The sequence below is a fragment of the Akebia trifoliata genome, chromosome 10, assembly GCF_017979445.1.
Source record: "Akebia trifoliata isolate Shusen 1 chromosome 10, ASM1797944v1, whole genome shotgun sequence".
Classification (NCBI taxonomy): domain Eukaryota; kingdom Viridiplantae; phylum Streptophyta; class Magnoliopsida; order Ranunculales; family Lardizabalaceae; genus Akebia; species Akebia trifoliata.
The window spans coordinates 1,217,290-1,238,650 of record NC_141384.1 but is presented as its reverse complement, the minus strand read 5'-3'; the positions used below and the strand labels follow the sequence as shown (position 1 = coordinate 1,238,650).

The following is a 21,361-nucleotide window of genomic DNA, read 5'->3' as shown; positions in this document are numbered from 1 at the left end:
CATGTGGACACTCTTGACGTGACATATTCAAAAATCTGCAGTCTTCGAGATACAACAGTACATTTTTCTAATGGAGATATGCAGTTTGTATCTCGAGAAGGTCAGATCTACAGTTGTTTCAAACATGTCACGTCGGGAGTGTAATTGAGTTTGCCACGTGAGTAAGTCAGATTTTCTCAACTCTAATATCATAGATTGAGCCTCAGCATGCCTTGAGGAGTAGTGGATCCTTCTTTAAATATCAATACAGTTTCCTAGGGATGCCTTTCATGGGAATCGATAGGATTATTCACTCCATCTCAACCGTCTGTCTAATGCAGAGCATTTTCCAGCAACTAAACATCAGAATAAAGGAAGTTCTAAGTTACAATAACAAAATCTCTTTATTACTAGATAAATAAATGAATGTAGAGACAGAGAGAGAGAGAGAGAGAGAGAGAGAGTGAGATACGTCGTGAGGAAGCCACGTGCCCTTTTGAAGTGTGGATGTAGGAGTAAGTTAGTAGGAAATGTTGGTGGTGTTAGGTGTAAGATAGCAGGATATTTCGAGTTGAGGTGCTTGTTCTCACCGACAAAAGTAATAAAACACGTTAATTGCATGTGTTATTTTCATTTATTATTTATGATTGATTTAAGTGTCGGGACCATGCATGTACGTAAACGAGAGAAGAGAAAATAAAGAAGTTGCTCTCCATCTCTATTGTTGTGGGTTTTCTTTATCTCTAAAAATAAAGAGGAGAGAGAAATTCTTTTAAAATATTTTATAATTTCAATGGTGTTTCAGAATCTCTCTTAAGATATTTTAAAATGTCAACGTGATTCAAATTCTCTTTTGTCAATTCAAATATGGCAGAGAGAAATTGAAATTTTCTTTTCTAAACGTGTTTCTCTTCTCTCCACTTCTTTCAATCCAAACATAACCTTAAGGACATTTTAAGTAATAAAATAAGTTTTTGAAATGTATTTAATACATCTTAACGTGTGTCTCAGGACCCAAGTTAACAGCACCCTTATCTTTAAAAAGGATAGGGTAGGATATGGTAGGGTAGGATAGGATAGGGACTCCTACCTATTATTTGTTAAAGATTCTTCAAAATCATTTTTCAGAGTCTAAAAGTGAAGACCGAAGTCAAGGGACATAGCACTAGTTTGAAAATAAAAGGAGGTGTGCCTAATATTCACAAAAGTTCAGGATTAAAATAATATCTCATTTTTTCCCTCTCAAGTGAATTGCCTGCTCTACACAGTTACTGTCATAGTCCACCGTGACCTAGTATTTCTAAAAAAAATAAATTATGATAAAAAGGTTAATCTAAGATTTTACAAAATCCTGAACAAATCACTTGAACCAATGTGTATTCATGGCATCCCCAATTTACAACACTACCCTCGTTAGATTTTCATGTGACTGATTATTTGGGATTTTGCAAAAAATCTCTCGCATTCCCCTAATTGGGATTGATGTTAAGGGTATTAAGTGCTAAGCTGAAAAATAAACAACCACCACTCAAATTTACATTGAAATCCGTGATAAAAGGTCTTGTAATAATTACAATTACACCTACAAAAATTTATGATATTTATTAAACACTCCTATTCCATTAGAAGAGTCTTACAAGAACCTCTCTCTCTCTCCCCAATTATAAGGCTTAAAATTTGCTTGTCCAAACAGTCCTTAGAGTTCTTGAGTCGATAAATTCTCTATAATGAGTTCTAAGTTAAACTAAGTAAATAGAAATTCTGCTTTTATGTGTTTGTGATTTTTTATGTGCTCTAAGATCAATTGATCCAAATAATGAAGAGAAGTTTAGGGTTTGTCTAGATCTCCATTATTTTTACTGAAAAAAATATGCCTTTTCCGTACGAGTGATGGATTCAAGTTGGATATTATCTTATGTTAAGTATGCAGATTTTTTTTTTCTTTGATTATTGAAGGAAAGAAGTAGATGAAAGAGTAGTCTTTTTAAAATAAAAAAAAAAATCAAACATGGACTTTTAATTAATATTAATATCATAAATTTGTTTGTTTGACTATAATTATTATAAGATTTTTGTTGGGTGTCCCTCCTCATGATGAGGTATAGAACCCACAAGAGTACTGGTAAATTGACTCCCTGTGTGTCATACTAAATCGACTCCCCTAACGTGAGATCTGCTAGAATCGTGAATTTACACTTCTTGGGTGATAGAACTACACTTATTTATGGGGATGTGCAGTTGTGTATCCTAAGGAGTATAGATCTACGATTCTAACACATGCCATGTTAGGGGAAGTCTATTGAGTATGCCACGTGAGGGAGTCATTTATCACAATTCAACCCAAAATTACTTCAAGAGAAAAAAATATCTTCACATTTCGATGTCTCTTAGCTAGTTAGTGGGGTTAGGTGAGTTAGTGCTCCCCCTTACTTTAATATCTTAACATAAAAGAGTTTTGGGGGCTTCACTTTTGAGTCTTCACATTTCGATATCTCTTAGACATGGCAACAAAGTCGGAGTACGGGATTAAATCGGTAAGGGAAAACTTTAGAAAAACATTGAAAATAATAAACATAAAAAAAGAAAAAAAAATATTAAAAATTATGATATATATATATATATATATATATATAATGAAAATTCATAAAATCAAGTTATTATCATCAAACTCATATTTTTTACATTTATGAATAACCAAGTTCTATTATATATCAAGTCCCACATTGAAAAAAAAAGTGTTTAATTTTTTTTTCCTACGAAAAAATGAAAATAAAAAGATGATTTTTGTCACAAATGAAAAAGTCACGTTTTTTAATCATTTTAATTATCTGAGATGCAAGATACGTTTTAAACCTAATTTTTTAAAAAAGTCGCCATTTTTTTGTTACTATACTCTTAGAGTCTTAGCTTGTGGGGTTAGGTGAGTTAATGCTGCTACTCATTCTATTGTCTCTTCAACGTGAAAGAGTTTTGGGGGGCTTTGCTTTTGATTCTTCTTTTCCATTGGAATACATCATCACACACATAAGAAAAGTAGATTAAAATAGTCCCATTTGGAAACTTTCTCAAGCCATTGTCTTACCAAATTTGTCTACGATTTTGACAGAGTGTTACCGATCTTGTGAATGAAATCACTTTACCAATAAGAGATTTTTGTGTTTTTGTTATTGATTGGAATCCACCTTGTAAGAAAATTCATAAAATCAAGTTATTATCATCAAAGAGTGTTGTTTCTCTTGATGTTCTAATCCTCTAATTTTGTTTAGAAAGGATATTCTTGTCACCCCATTATTTATGTAGTAGAAGATTTTACTGTAACAAAATAGAGTTACATCATACACATAATAATATATGTCATAAAGGTATCATACAATAACTTGTTAAAGAAGGAAGGATAAAAGTAGAGAATGGAGAGTAAGTAAGAGATTGCTCTCAATAATAATAATAAAATATTTCTCTATTAAATTGCTTTATAGAAAAACAAAAGTAAACTCCTAGTAGAATTAGTAATCCTTGTCCCATAACAATCCACTCCTCATAAAACTAGTATTCTTTAAACAAATTCATAATCAAATTCCACTTTTTTTTTTTTTTAGACCGAGAAAAAGCTTGACTTTCTAAATATATCATCCCTCATAAAAGTCTAATACTAAATTATAATCTTACTAAGCAATGAACTCTTAACATTTAATGGACTAGTGTCTCGTGGTTTTTCACTTCTAATTGGAGGATTTTCCACGTTAAAAATCGTAGTGTTCTTTATGTGTACTTAATTGTGTTATTTTTTGCTCCTATTTTGTTTATTCGGCATTTTATATTCTACATTTTGTGTATTTCTATTGGTTTACACATAAAAGGAAAAGTATAGAGCTTCCCGATAATTTTTATTACTTATCTGAATGCGAATTTGAGTAGACTGTTGTTCCTTTAACAACTTGACACGTAATACCCTTGAACAACAAATCTGGGTTTGCATTCCCCTACCTACACAGGTAATAAGACATAAATTGCATTGTGTTTTATTATTAATTAGAGTTTGCCCGTGCCTACGGCATGCACATCCTCTTTGGGATTTAAGAGGTAAATATAAAAATTATAATTAGATGGGATATTTATCTTAGTTAGATGGAAGTTTGTCCTCCACAAAAAGTAGGCCCTATATGGGCTGATGGATCCCTTATATGGGCCAAGATTTTTGAAACCCAATTAACACTGCATTTATGGATCCGACCCATTGACATCCCTAAGTTAAAGATAGCGGAGAATCATGTGTTCTCCACTAAATGTCGAGTTCCATACAGATCTGATCAATATTAATAAGAGAGCTCTATTGCCACACCAAATTTTACTAATGCCACACCAATTTAAGGTAAAGAATTGCACACAGTTGGTGTGGCATTAGTAACCCTCTATTAATAAAACAGAATGTGATTCACATGTCCTATTAAGGGGTGTATTTATAAAAGTTCCAAGGATCGAGGCTACCTAACACTGATAAAAAAATATTTGATAAACTTATCTATTTATATAAATTATCATAGTTAGTCACGTTTATGGAAATAGCTATATTTTATTAAAATTTTTATACAAGTGGGTATTATTATCCATAGACGACCAGATTTCTATGTTGTGGTAAATCTTATCTGTTTATCTTCTTTGTGTATTTTAGATCTAACCCCTTGGGGTTTGGCTGAATATTTGAGACGCCTTTTATGGGAGACTAATAGAAAATAATAAAAATACCTCCATCTTCATCTTTGGTATGAAAAAAAATGTGTCATCTTCAACCTTGGATTTTGGTGAAAATAAATAGCTAATTTTTTTCTGCACAATTTAATTAATAACTAGATTTTATTTTTTCATTTCATCTTCTAGAACAATGATATTAAATAAATAGAATTTTATCATGGATAGCTTTGACAATAAATAAAGAGTGAAAATGTTATTTTTTGAGAAAAAATTGAGGATATTTCTAATTGGAAATAAAGTTTGGGAACTTGCACGTGCCTTGAGGATTGGTCAGGTGTACTAAAAGACTTGGATACCTTAATTATTTTTTTTATAAAAAAAACTCAAATTTTCTAAGGATTATTATAAATTTTTTAAAGATACATTTTTCTTAGGAATCACTGCACGTGCCGTAGGGATTGGTCAAGTGTTTTAAGAGACCTGGATACTTAGTTCCATAATATATATATAATTTCTAGAAATCAATAGTAATTTTCTAAGGATTATTATAAATATTTTAGAGATACAATTTTCTTGGGGATCCTAAGGAATATTCTTCCATCTAAACCCTTCGTTTAATGTGAAGGAAAGTGTTTTCCTAGAGTTAATGGTTGTCGAAATAAAAAGCAAAATTTGTATCCTAAAGATTGAGCAAGTTGAAACTTTGGAGAAAAATCAAAAGTTTTCGTAAGATGTTGAAAAATTAGGTGTTTCATTTATTTTCTATTCCTCTCTCATGAAAGACCATGGTCAAGACAATACCCTTTAAGGATATCACAAATATTCACCAATACCAGGAGGACTATAGCTACTGGCTAGATGTATTACCCTTATTTTTAAATAACAAATGCCGATCTCGAGGCAGATAAATAAACATTGCTATCTTGCGCTCAAACCTACCCTCATTTCCTACTAACTTACTCCTACACATCATTATATAACAGCAGTTCCAGTTCAAATTCAAATAGCTTCCTCAGGCTGGTGATCTCTCTCTCCCAACAATTCCTCTCAGGTTCTCTCTCTCTCTCTCTCTATAGTTATTTGTTTTTCTATTTTTCGGATGATTCTGACATGTTGTTACGTTTTGATGTATTTTTGTGTATATATATATATATATATATATATGGGCCAGGTTCAAGGGACATATGAGAAAACATATGTAAAAACAATGTAACATTTATAAATTTTCAAAATATGGGTTAGAAATTTCAGATGGAGCTGATTTTTTGTGAGGATGATCTCTATGATGGGAAGATCGTCCCAAAAAAAAAAAAATCAGTCAAATCTGAAATTTCTAACCCCATTAAAAGTGATTTAGAATGTGGACCGTCGATTTTTTACCAATAATTTGTAAATCACTTTTGATGGATTTAAAAGTTTTTTATTGAGCTGATTTTTTGTGAGGATGATCTTCTCATCATAGTGACCATCCTTACAAAAAATCAGCTCAATCCAAAACCTCTAACCCATATTTTGAAAAACCACTGTTTTTTCATATGGCCCTTGAACCGTCATATATATATATATATATATATGGGTCAGGTTCAAGGGCCATATGAGAAAACATATGTAAAAACTTTCGTTTTTAATAAAATTTTAAAATATGGGTTAGAAATTTTGGATTGAGCTGATTTTTTGTGAGAATGATCTCTATGATGGGAAGATCATCCAAAAAAAAAAAAAAAATCAGCCCAATCTGAAACTTTTAACCCCATTAAAAGTGATTTAGAATGTGGGCCGTTGATTTTTTACCAATTTTTATCACTAATTTGTAAATCACTTTTGATGGATTTAGAAGTTTTTGATTGAGCTGATTTTTTGTGAGGATGATCTTTTCATCATAGTGACCATCCTTGCAAAAAATCAGCTCAATCCAAAACCTCTAACTCTTATTTTGAAAAACGAAAGTTTTTTCATATGTTTTCTCATATGGCCCTTGAATCGCCCCCCCTATATATATAGGGGACGGTTCAGCAGCCCTAAAGTTTGTCAAGTTTGGTGTCAAACATTTTTCAAAATATGGGTTAGAAGCTTTGGAATGAACTGATTTTTTGTGAGGATGATCTCTATGATGAGAAGATCATCCTCACCAAAAATCAGCCTATTTCAAAACTTCTAATCCCATCAAAAGTGATTTACAAAAATTGGACGGTCAATGATTCTTCAACTTGTAAACTAGGGAAGAGATCATCTTCACAAAAAATCAGCTCATTCCAAAACTTCTAACCCCATCAAAAGTGATTTACAAAAAATGTTTGGCACCAAACTTGGCAAACTTTAGGGCTGCCGAACCGCTCCCATATATATATATATATATATATATGGGTCAGGTTCAAGGGCCATATGAGAAAACATATGAGAAAACTTTCGTTTTTCAAAATAAGGGTTAGAGGTTTTGGATTGAGCTGATTTTTTGCAAGGATGGTCACTATGATGAGAAGATCATCCTCACAAAAAATCAGCTCAATCAGAAACTTCTAAATCCATCAAAAGTGATTTACAAATTAGTGATAAAAATTGGTAAAAAATCGACGGTCCACATTCTAAATCACTTTTAATGAGGTTAGAAGTTTCAGATTGGGCTGATTTTTTTTTTTTTTGGATGATCTTCCCATCATAGAGATCATCTTCACAAAAAATCAGCTCAATCCAAAATTTCTAACCCATATTTTAAAATTTTATTTACCGTCGAAAGTTTTCTCATATGTTTTCTCATATGGCCCTTGAACCTGACCCTATATATATATATATATATATATATATGTAATTAATATATTTTATATTAATTACAGGCATTTTTGTCCCCCACCCCCAAAAAAAAAAAAAAAAAAAACACACACACATGCACACAAATTTTCAAAGATTAATGAGCTATTGTGACATATATTAATGGTGTTTATTCACCTCTATTGCCCTTACAAATATTTTTTTCACTCGTAGTTGCCTCCCACAATTTATTATTTGGGTCATTTTCCTTTATATCGACTATTTTAGCGATGAAAAAAAATCTAAAACTCATTGTACCAACTATCTGAATCAACACCAGAAACTTGGATAACAAGTTTAACTTGGAAATATATTGAATGTGGAATTCGACCCAGTTTATATTATAGAATATAGATGCTTTAATGTTAAAATTGGGCGATATTATCTTATCTGACATACAAGATGACTAATTGAGTTTAAATGGATTTGGAGTTTTATTCTATAAAATAAGAGAGTTACTAATGCCGCATCAGTTCCTAAGTAAATCTAAAAAGAATTGCAAACAGTTGATGAGGCGTTAGCAAAAGTTGGTGTGACATTAGCAGATCTGTAAAATAATTGTTCTTATGGATTTAAATGTTCGTATTCTGAACATTAAAAGAAAAAATGGTAACTGAACATTAATAAAACAAGACAACCACAGTTGTCTTCCTAACATTTAGAGTGCTGATTTTCTAACTAGAAAGTCTTCACTTGCTCGATACTCGGCCGATACACAACTGCACATTTTAATGTTTATCAAGAAAAAAGATATATGATTTTGTGTCCATGTCATGTCAGCTGAGTATTGACTGAGTGAAGATTTTCTAGTTAGAAAATTACTATTTTAATGTTTATCATCCAACAACAATTAATCCAAATTCAATTTTGCACGTTTCTCGAAGATGATTTTAAATTATTACATATTCTCTTTACCCCTTTTCCAAGAATATTCTTCCAACTTGCATGTCTCTTTTACCCCTTTTAAAGCGTAATCCTTCAACTTCATATAAATACATTTCCTCATCTTCACTTTTTCAATAATACTCAATACTCATGCCAATAGGCACAATAAAACTTTAGTTTAATTATAAATTTACCTTTATAGCAAAATATAAATCAATTTTAATGACACAAAATGAAAAGAGTCTCCTCGAATCTATGGGGACCGAGATGAGACAATATACTTGGACTGGAAATCGTGAATGTCAATCAACAATAATAAATTATTTAGTTTCAAATGAACTAGGAGTCCGTATGATTGCACATGGCAAATGAGCCATAATTGATTTTATTTGAAAAATGTGATTTTTAAGTGTATGATTGTGTATTTCGTGTTCTTCCCCTCCCACCTCACCTCAATTTTTTTCCTGTTTCTTTGTGTAATTTATTCCCTAAACAATTAATCTCATGCCCAAGTGCAATCAAACTGAAATTTACTCGTTGTTACGATTTTTGGGGAAAATAAATTCATATTCCCTTGGAAATGAATTGGTATACATTTCAATGCCAAGTCAAATTATGGTTGTTTCAGGGTTATCGATCAACAAACATGTTAAAGATGATGGACACATGGACTTGTTGTATGCTTGTATGTTATTTTGTGTTGAGCTGTGTGAAGCACGGGAGTGCAGGGACTACCAGTAGTTATATTCGTTCTGAATTTCCGTCCATTGACATTCCACTTGACAGTCCAATCTTTAAAGTTCCAAGAGGTTACAATGCTCCGCAACAAGTAAGTCCTAAATATTCTCTAGTGGATACATGTATGCACACACTCTTGAGATTTTTAGCTCACAAAAAAATCAATCTAAGATTTCACAGAATCTTGATTGACCAATCACATGAAAACTAACAAAAATAGTTTTGTTATTTGGGGATGCCCTTAATGCATGTGAATTCATGTGATTGGTTGATCCGGAATTCTGTGAAATCTTAGATTGATCTTATTATAAGATTTTTTTTTTAATTCATCCATAGATAAATAAGTTACTCATAAATGATGTAATAAATTCATATTTATATTTATTTTCTGAATTATACAGATTTCAATTGTTTAATTTGTTAATTTGTAGGTACATATCACCCAAGGTGATTATGATGGAAAGGCTGTAATTATTTCATGGGTGACACCTATAGAACCTGGGCCCTGCAAAGTGCAATATGGCACATCAAAGAAGAAATATGATTGCAGTGCTGAAGGGGTTGTGAAAAATTATACATTTTATAACTATAGATCTGGCTATATTCATCATGTTCTTGTTGATGGCCTTGAGGTACTTATTTTATTGAACCATGACATGAAAGAGTTATTATTTTCACTGCAAAGATGTTACATTTTGATTCACTATATATTATTCTTAGAATTTTAATTTAATTACTTATATACGCATATGATTTGATGTATAAAAAAAAAGTATAGTAGAAGTAAAAGTATTGTTCAATTTAGTGACAATAAATTCATTAGAAAGTTCGACAAAAACCTGACCAAAACAAAAATGAGATAATGATTTTTTATTAAATTAAATAAGGATGTTTTTACATAAAAATTATTATTTTAAACATTACATTGGGTTTTCTAAAATATTTGGAAAGAATAATTCTTGACTATTTTTGGTCTGATCATAAATTCTGTGGATTAATCTGGGGTGTTTTACCATAAAGGCCGAATATTTTTCTGAAATTGCTCGGTCACACTTTTGAAATTATTATCAAAAGGGCCATATGTCCTACCGGATTTGTTATTTGTTTATTTTTACCAAAACAGATTTCTTATGTACTGACATTAAACTGAATTTACCTTCATACCCCTTTTTTTTCAAATTCATACAAATAATCAAATTTATTTTTTTCACATAAAGGTAGTCATTTAACTGGATTCACCTTTATACCCTAGAAGGCTAAAAAGGTAAAATTGCAAATGTGATAGACCAGTGGTACCCATTTTGGTAAAAACAAATAAATACCAAAATATATATATGGCTTTTTTTATATAAATATCTCAATTTTAAAAAATGGCTGGAACAGTAATTTAATTTGGTCTCATACATGACCATTTTGGTTTCCCCTTTTTTTTTTATGTTTCCTCTTATAGTATGATACCAAATACTACTACAAGATCGGAGCGGGGCGTTCTGCGAGGGAATTCTGGTTTCAAACGCCTCCAATGATCGGTCCTGATGTTCCTTACACTTTTGGTATCATTGGTGAGTTATGTTATTCTTTGTTGTCCTTAATAGCAAATAATGCGAGGCTAAACTAACAATAGTAAGAGATGTTGGGTTTTTTTGTTTTTTCCTTTTAAAAAAGACATGCTGGAGTGACTTCAAGATTGGACCTCATATCGCACATCTTGACTCGAAAGTGGATAGGAGCCATAAATGCTTTTTTAGTCATATCTCAATGAAAGCATCTATGGTCCCCATACACTTTCACGTCAAGGTGGGCGATGTGAGGTCCAATCTTGAGGTTACTTCCTCATTATTCTTAAAAAAGAATCTAGAAGTTGACATGATTGCAAAGCATGATTTGACTAGTTATAAAGAAAGAGGCGAATCGATGATGAGGCAGACTCAACGGCTCTCTTTAAAACAGTTCAGACCTCCATAAAAATTAATCAAATGTAAGACAATTAATCTATGTATTATGCACATGAGATACAACAAACTAGTGCTACCACCAAGATTGAGAACAAAAAACTCAGCATTCTGTTAAATAAAAGAAATAAGGAAAATCAACATAAAAAAGGAATACTTCCTAAATAATTATCAACATTTTTAAAAATGACAGAGAATACTAATGTGTTGATAAAGTTACCACATAACATTGACAAATGGTTCTTGAAGTATCAACATTATGTGATAGATCTGTCAATACTATTTTATTTAATTTTTTATGCTTTGGTGGGTCGCATGTACCATCCAACTGCACGTGACAGCAGTTAAATATACCACTTTATGTGGAAGGGCATATAAAGACTCGAAGGTGTGACTTGAGTAGGATACCCAGTCGCCCTTATCATCTCAACTAACCCTTAGTGAGTATAGTTCTGCTAACACTTGTAATACTTTCAAAATAAATATAAATGCATTGAAAATCTTTCCACTCACAGAAAAATATCTATTTGATTTTTTATTATGAGAGAGAGGGGGATGCTAAGTTCCATAACTCGGTTGGTTTGACATGTTGCATACAATAACTTTGAAGACGTGGGTTCAAGTGTAGCTTACACATCACAAAAAAAAAAAAAAAAAGAGGAACACTAAGGCATATTTACCTGCCTTGATCTGAAATGGAAGCATTAAAGAGTTTTATTAAAGGAGAAAGTACCAAAACCGTCTAGTATGAGGCAAAAATTACTGGCTGATCTGCCATGTTTTAAAAATATTTATTAAAAGAGCCATATAGGCATTTTGTTATTCTTTGCACACTGCCAAATCAGTGCAGTATTGAGTATAGTGTCTAAGGATGTCACTTTAGAACGATTAAGCGTAAAGTATTTCACATCATCTTCGTAAGATTATTTTTTGAGTTGTGCTGGGGTGACACAAATGGAGACATAAGGGTGACAAAAATGATGTGGTGGCACGCAAATAACCGTAGATGCTTTTTCACGAGATAAAAAGCATCTGCAGTTATTTGCGTGCCACCACATCATTTTTGTCATCTTTGTGTCATTCCAGCATTTTTTTTTTCTCTCTTAAATTTTTTTAAAGTTCATGACTACTTTTGATACATAAGTGGTGTTTTTTTTTTTAATTATTGGTAAGTTGGACTTCAAACCCATGACCAAGAAGTCTCATTGCAATATGTCAAACAAGTGAGGCTAAGCTATGGATCCATGAACATTTTTTTCGATGACCATAAAATATTTTATAATTTTTAAGTTTATTTTTTTATTATATTTTTAATAAATTTGATTTATTACTATTACTACTACAATTATGTGATTCTTATATGTATGAACCACATTTATATGTTTTAGGTGATTTGGGCCAAACATATAATTCTCATTCCACACTAAAACATTACATGAAGAGTGAAGGACAGGCAGTCTTGTATGTTGGAGATCTCTGTTATGCTGATTGGTATAGAGGAACAGATGAAATGGGTGGGCGGTGGGACACGTGGGGACGCATGGTTGAGCCAAGTACTGCGTATCAGCCATGGATGTGGTCCATTGGGAATCACGAGATTGAGTATTTAGAATCAATGGTAACTTTTTAATTTTTACCACCAGTATTGTTATATTGATGATGTCAACTTAAAATGAAATTCAATTTAAAAAAAAAAATTACTACAACAACCAAGTCTTATCCCAATAAAGATTTGGAGTCCACGGAATGAATCATATTATTCCTTCATTCCACCACATCCAAACTCAAATATTATATTATTGAGTGTGAATTCATATCTACTTTCACCATTGTCATCCGCATTCTTGAGCAACAATAAAGCCAAGTTTTCAATTTTTTTTTTTTTTTTTTGGAGTTGTGATGATCTGACTCTCCTAATGGCATACTCAATGGACTCCCCTGACGTGGGGTGTGCCAGAACCATAGATTTCCTCTCATTGGGATACACAATGTGCAGATTTATGAGATGTGCAGTTATGTATCCCGAGGCATCTATGGCTCTTGCATTTATTTAAATTTACCTTTATACCTTTCTCACAAGCATTTATTTGGACTTGAAAAAAAAAGAGAGTATGAAAGTAAGTTTAAGCAAATGCAAGTATAACAGATATGAAACATGGGAGACCCCTAATATGCTGAATATTTTAAAAGATGCTATTGCCAGACCAACTATTACTAATGCCATGCCAATTCCTATGTAAATCACCAAAAGAAGTGCACACAGTTGGTAATTTTTGCTTTTAGTTCGTCTTGTTTGGTAAAACATCCTTTTTTTTTTTTCTTTTTTTTTAATTTTTAAATTTCACTTTCAGTTTTTTATGTTATTTGAACAAACATCCAACTGTTAGTTAAGATTTTAGTGTTTTGTTTTGTTTTATTGCATTGTTTAGGGGGAAATTCAACCTTTCAAGGCTTACTTAAATAGATATGAGACTCCTTACTTGACCTCCAACAGCTTCAATCCTCTTTGGTATGCTATCCGGCGTGCATCTGCTCATATTATAGTGCTTTCAAGCTATTCTCCATATGGTAATTTCTCATTTTCTTATTTTGATTGGACTTTGTCGTGGCCGTCGAGTAGTTTGGGAGTTTCGAAAATTATGTTAAAAGCAATAAAATTTCTGAAAAGAAATGAAAATTATTATAACCACTCTTTTTAAATGTTTAGAGATTCAACTTTTAGTAAAAAGTTAGTCCCACATTAGTTAATTAGTAAGAGAGTCACCCCAACCTTATACATGACTTCTGTCCTTTGTTCTTTGTTATTGAAAGAGAAACTTGGATTTACACATATGATAGGCGGCGAAGCTGCCACTTTTTTTCTTGGGTTGTGGGTGGGGTGGGGGTTCGGTGTTGGGGTCGATAAAGGTATCAGACTTCTTAGAGCAACTCCAACTGGTCTTGAAATCTCTAAATATAGAGATGGAGGCCTGAATGAAACTTCATCTGGTCTAATAAAATGAAGATATCCTCTCTATACCATTGTTCACATCATCAAATATAATGGGGAAAGAATTTTTGAAGGGCTCTCTTTATTAGTGTTCATCTTTTTTAAATATCTATTATATCCTCTCTTTTTTCATAAATGTCATTTTTGATCTTCTCTTTTTATGAAACATGTTTTAAACATCATTTTTGTCCTCTACCTAACATATTTTCCTTTGTTTTTTCAAGCGAACAATGTTTTAGAGAATGAATAGTAATTTAAAGATGGGGCTGGTTGGAGTTCAAAGTGGTTTGGAGTCTTCAAATTTGAACAAGATGCTAATTTGAAGAAAAAATCTGCTTAGGTTGGAGAAGCTCTTAGAGCAACCAATTAATCCTCGAGACATGTGTAGCCACTTCCCCCACACAAATCAAGTGATTTTTGGGATAAATCCTTGATGGTGGCCTCTATAATGGGAGAATCGACCTCAAGTCCTCTACTTTCTGAGGTGTGGTCTTGGTCATCTCACCAACCCTTGGGGTCGTCCATGCATTTTTATAGTATACATCTTATTTTGTGACAATATTTATCACATAAATCCATATCAAATATTTCATTTTCTTTAAAAGGAGATGTTAACCAACAAACTACTCCAAAAAACAATTTGTTGGAGAGGGGGAGAATTATGAATATAAGAGGGTCACGGAGCTTAATATTGGGGCTCACACCCAAGAGTGGAGGAAAATATACACTCAGCACTGCCCCTTACCTCGTAAGGGTGGAAAAAATTGAACCCATGATCTATATGAACCTAGAACTCTGATACCATGTTAACCAACCAACTACACCCAAAAGACTGATCTATTAGAGAAGGGGAGAACTATGAATATGATTGAGTGACGTGGTTTAACTGGGGTATGACATACCCGAGAGTGGAGTAAAATATACACGCAACATAAAAGAATATATAGAAAACTTAATTATTGTTGATATTATGGCTAGGATTGCTTGTCTTGTATCTATGTTTCTAACTTTCTAGATCTTTGAAAATATTGACACAGTGAAGTACACACCTCAATGGTATTGGCTACAGAGCGAGTTAGAAAGAGTGGATAGGGAGAAGACACCCTGGCTAATTGTTCTCATGCATAGCCCATTCTACAACAGTAATGAAGCCCACTACATGGAGGGCGAAAGCATGCGTGTTGTCTTCGAGAGTTGGTTCGTTAAATACAAAGTTGATCTTGTTTTCGCCGGCCATGTGCATGCCTACGAAAGATCGGTATGGCTTTTCACTATATCATTATATCGTATCACATGCTTTTAGCATATAAGTGATATTCTTGAGGGTGTTTTACCAAAGAGGTCAAAGAAGATGTGGAAATTAACTAATGTGTCATGCTCGATTTTGAAATATGCAGCACGTAGAATATATCTCCATTTTGATATTGATTTTTTTTATATAAAAATTTTACGAAAAGAGCACCCGTTATACTTGCATTTTCTTCAATTTACTTTTGTACCATTCTTATGGACTTGCTATAAATTTCATTTGTTTAAAGTTCAAAATAATGGTGAAAATGTAAATTTATAAAAATGCAAATACAATGGGTACCTTTTTGGAAGGAAAAAAATTAATTCAACACCAAAATGAAGATATGATCTATATGCTAAACATTTAAAAACTGAGTATGACATGGTATTTTGATATACATTCCTGAAAGAGATATTTACGAAAAAGTTATCAACTTTTGAAGAATTTACAATTCTGGATCACTGTTCATTTTAAATACCAAAACGTGAACGATAACAAATTCAGAGGTTTTTAAAGTGCTATTCCGCAGGTTTGAAGTGACAATTTCACTTTGAACCTGCGAAATAGTCACTTCAATCTGAATTTTTTTTATAACAAAAATGTAATTGTTCATGTTTTGATAATTAAAATGAATAGTGAGCCGGAATCGTAAATAACTCATTTTCAGCTCATGAAATAGTAAGTCCCCCTTCCTGAATAAATTTATATGAATAAAATTTATTTGAATGTGCCAGTATGAATTGGAAATGTGTGGCGTCCAACATGACAAATTCTTAGAAAATAGAGTAGTTCTTGTTCCATAGGTTAAGATCAGTAAAGAGAATTTTTTTTTTTATTGGCAGTACCGCTACTCCAACATTCAGTACAACGTAACGAATGGTCTATGTGATCCCATCCCCGACGAATCAGCTCCTGTATATATAACCATTGGCGATGGAGGGAATACCGAAGGTCTTGCTTCTAAGTAAGTAATATATCACAGTTCATAGGCTCTCTTGTGGATTTTGAACTTCAATGATAAACGGATTTTCTAAATAGTGTCTTACCAAAAAGGGCGAGTGAGAAGCCAATATTTCTGTCATACGTTTTTTAAATAGTTACAAGACAAGGGATAACTCCTATTTGATAATAGATTTTTTTTTTTCAAATAGGGTATCTGCTATACCTTTAGCACTACCATTTTTTTTATGCCGAGAAAAATGGTATAAAAGTAAGAGTCGTGCTGGAGTGACCTCAAGATTAGACCTCGTTATCGCACATCTTGACATAAAAGTGGATAGGAACCTTATATGCATTTTCACTCGTACCTCAAGGAAAAGCATCTATCGGTTCTCATACACTTACATGTCAGGGTGAGCGACGCAAGGTCCAATCTTGAGGTCACTTCAGCATTATTCTAAAAGTAAAGAATAATGCTGACCTCATTTCACACTTTTCCTGACATGAAGGTGTGCATGTACCATATATGTTTTTCATTGAGATACAAGTGCAAAGCATCTATGGTTCTGTGCAGACTTCCACGTCCAGAAAATACAAAATGAGGTTAATCAAGGTCGATCACACACGACTCAAAAGTTAATTTAAATAAATACCCAAATTGGAGTTACAAAATTTTATGCTCTACATCCATGTAGCATCCGATGGAGTTTCTAGGTACTATATATAATATATGGTCCATATAGATAGGTGGTCCTTCAGTCCATATAACCCCATCTTGATCGGGTTTTGTTAAATACTCCCATTTTGTCTTCTATATAACAAAATAACTCCTATTTTGTGATTGGTTTGATTTTTGTACAGTTACACAGAACAACAACCAGATTACTCTGCATTCAGGGAAGCCAGTTATGGGCATGCAACATTGGAGATAAACAACAAAACACATGCATTCTATCAATGGTTCCGAAATGATGATGGAAATAAGGTGGCAGCAGACTCTGTTATATTTCTTAACCGATATAATTATTGGTAAGTTTGACATATATAGCAGTATCTCTTATTCTTATTATTTGCAAATTAAGTAGGAAATAGACCCATAGTTCTAAGGGATATTTATGAAAAAGTGATCAACTTTTGACGAATTTACAATTCCGGCTCACTGTTCATTTTAATTACCAAAATGTGAACGATAACGAATTTGGAGGTTTTTAAAGTGATTATTTCACAGGTTTAAAGTGATTAATTGGAAATAATCACTTCAAACCTGCGAAATACACTTTAATACTGTCGAATTTGTAACCGTTCTGATTTTTTTTTAACGAAAACGTGATCATTCGCATTTTGGTAATTAAAATGAATAGATAGTCCGAATCATAAATAACTCATTTTCAACTCGTGAAATGGCCTTGGTAATTCACTCAAGTTCTAAAACTTGAAAACTCAACTCAACCCGACTTGTATTTATGTCCACTGAGTCAAGTCAACTCGATGATGAGTAATAGGTCAACTTGACCAAATCAAATGAATATGTATATTAAAAATTTATTAAACATCTAAAAATAGTTTTAAATATTTTAAAAATTAAGAATTTTATTCATTATTTTATTTTTCCAAAACATGTTGTCAAGCTGAGTTATTAATAGAATATCTTACTACAAGGAGCCAAACTTACCGAATATTTTGGATTTTGGATTAGAACTCGTATGATTTTTAACATTTGAAAGATTGGATTTCGGATTCGAATTTCGATTTTGAAGGATATTTTATATTCGAATTCGGATGTACATACATTTGGTTCGATAAACATCCGTTTACGGGCCTACTCCATAAACATTCTTCCACTTCACCCATCAAATAACACAAGAGGAAACACGAGAAAACATATACTTTTGCACTTTTGTAAAGATTTTATCATTTTCGTCAGGAGAAACAACTTAACATCGATGATAAGATTAGTGACTTGGTTAGCATGAATTTCATTCATTATAGTTATTATAATATATATACTTAAGATGAATAATTATAATAATTTATTTAACTATCAATTAATGTTTAAATTAATTACTAGTACTGTTCTTTATAATTTGCCATATATACTTCTTGATTAGTATTATAAAGGAAGATAGAGATTGGCTTTCAAGTTTAATGGTGGTTTTCTTGATTGTTTGATTCATATTTTAGGTTAATAAAACTCTATGGATTGTGATTGTGCAGGGCAAGCGATCTACAGAAGAAAAATAATTTAAAGAGTGTTTTTGTTGGCGGCATCGAAACTTACTGATGTAATTGCTGATAGAAATAAGTTGGAGATGATAAAGATAAATTAAATAAATCTTTAAGATATGTGATGAAATGCACCATACCATAGCAATGATGTAATGCAAATTATTAAAATGCATATAATTTATCTTTATCATTTCTATCAGTCTTGAAAGAGTCGATCTCTTATGTAATATCAATCAATGATGAGGTTTCGAAGCAAAAATGTTTTTTCTAGAAATAATTTTAATTGGCTTCAAGCCTTAAACTCTTATCATATATATCCATGTAATAATAATAAAAAAAAATAAAAATAAAAACTTTGTTTTGCTTTTGCTCGACTATTGATACATTTGCTCTCTATTCAAAAACGGTATTTTTTTTTTTTTTCATTTTTTGAAATAAGTTTGTTTTACCAAAACGGTAAAAAAAAAATGCAGTGTTTTTCTATATAATTTTCATACCGAAAATACCCTTTTACATCCCCTCCTATATATATATATGGGTCAGGTTCAAGGGCCATATGAGAAAACATATGTACAAACTTTCGTTTTTAATAAAATTTTAAAATATTAGAAATTTTGGATTGAGCTGATTTTTTGTGAGGATGATCTCTATGATGGGAAGATCATCCAAAAAAAAAAAATCAGCCCAATCTGAAACTTCTAAACCCATTAAAAGTGATTTAGAATGTGGACCGTCGATTTTTTACCAATTTTTATCACTAATTTGTAAATCACTTTTGATGGATTTAGAAATTTCTGATTGAGCTGATTTTTTGTGAGGATGATCTTTTCATCATAGTGACCATCCTTGCAAAAAATCAGCTCAATCCAAAACCTCTAACTCTCATTTTGAAAAACGAAAGTTTTTTCATATGTCTTCTCATATGGCCCTTGAACCGCCCCCTATGTATTGGTACAAACTTTTACAGTAAGTAATTCTTTCTGCAAATTTTCTCTTGGATGTTTGGTTGAGTGGTGGGATGTTTCCAAAAATTGGAGAAAAAAATACTTTTGCTTAACATAAAGAAATTGTTGGAAAAATCTATTTGTTTCAATTGTGTAGACTCAATAATCATTGCAGTTTATAAATATTGCGAAATTGTATTTATGTGATGGTTACAATAAAAGATTTGGTGAATATTGGGTAAAATTTTTAAGAGTCAGTGATTTTTTGACACCCCCTAATGTGGCATAAAATGATGTGCCACCTGATCTTGGTTAGGAATGGGACACCGTTCTGGATCCTCATTCTAAAACTAATGAATCAAAATTTTGGATCTAACAAATCAACTTTTTTAGGATTCATTTATAAATAATATTTATTTTTTAAAATTTCTATGAGGTTTTTTCCTTATTTTTTATATTTAACAGACAAAAGAAAGATAATGATGCTTTGGCTAGTTCCTAAAAAGATATAAAAAATGTCTTGGAGAGAACAACTGATAAGTTTGTATCTCACCCCGATTCAACCCTTTCTTTATATCAGATTAGATGATCATAGTTTGCTCATTAATTATTATTCAAGATTTTTAAAGAATTAACATAACTCACCAATGATATTGAAAGTGTACGGAACATCTAGACCGATCTTTGGAGGCGTTTGAAACCAGAATTCCCTTGCAGAATTACCCTCTCCGATCTTATAGTAGTATCACAACGTGAACAAAACCTATATTTGATGGTCTAAGGCCGTAAAATTCCATAAAATTCGTCAGAACAAGACATCGAATTTTTCATTGTCAAATTTATTTTTTCAATGGATCAAAATCGTTAAATTAATGAAGGATGAGAGAAATTTGATGGCTCTAAGCCGTCGTGAACATCAAAATTTTTAACAGTCATGGACCATCAAAATTCGATTTCTAAAATTTGTGGGCTCTGACCCATCAAATTTTCTTGTCAAAATTTTCAATTTTCACGGTGTGTACTTGGTGACGAACTGAAAGAAAAAAAAATCAATTTGGTATCAATTTATGAAATAATATAAATTTATATCTTTTATATGCCTAGCTAAAAAATATATACTGATAAATTAACAAATTATGCACATAAAAAAAAAAAAAACAAGTACAACAAAGAAGAAGAAGAAGAAGGAAAAAAAGAAAATGCCAATGTGCAACTAAAACTAGACCTTGTCCTCATCAAATAAAGTCATTAAGTTTCATCAATTAGTTAATTAACAACGTCATTATATGAAAAAGAAAAGAATGTAGGGATATTTTTGAAAAAGTGATCAACTCTTGACGAATTTACGATTCCAACTCACTGTTCATTTTAATTATCAAAATGCGACCAATAACAAATTTGGAGGTTTTTAAAGTAACTATTTCGCAGGTTTAAAGTGACTAATTGGAAATAGTCACTTTACACTTGTGGAATGGGCACTTTAAAACCGTTGAAGTTGTTACCATTCTAAATTTTTTTTTAACAATAACGTGATCATTAACATTTTGTTAATTAAAATGAACAGTTAGCCGGAATCGTAAATAACTCATTTTCAACTCACTAAATTGTAATTCACGTGCGTGTGTATTTTATTAGAAAAAAAATGGATTAATTCATGGATATCTTAACTTATTCTTCTCGAATAAATTTAGAAAAACCAATATTGTACCAGTGCAAGAAATAATACTTTTATGTATTTTAAAACATTTAGAAATGAAACATAACGGATTCGATTTACATATTCATTAATTCGTTCGGATCGGATCAGATCGGGTACATGTTTAAAAAAAATCGAATCGATATTGGAAAGGTACTGATCTGGTACCGAACCGATCCATTTCTAGCCCTAACTTAAATTGCTCCAAAATTTTCTCCCTACAAAATC

The 21,361-nt window shown here is 31.8% G+C and overlaps 1 protein-coding gene across 1 annotated transcript; it reads left to right on the top strand.

The window, feature by feature from the left end:
• Positions 1-9,037: 9,037 nt before the first annotated feature.
• LOC147392614 (phosphoenolpyruvate phosphatase-like) lies at positions 9,038-17,300 on the top strand. Its single transcript, XM_086456188.1, has 8 exons — positions 9,038-9,187; positions 9,528-9,728; positions 10,547-10,658; positions 12,437-12,666; positions 13,478-13,616; positions 15,075-15,295; positions 16,171-16,292; positions 17,129-17,300. The coding sequence occupies exons 1-8, from the start codon at positions 9,038-9,040 to the stop codon at positions 17,298-17,300; spliced, it is 1,347 nt and encodes a 448-aa protein (XP_086312314.1).
• Positions 17,301-21,361: the final 4,061 nt, after the last annotated feature.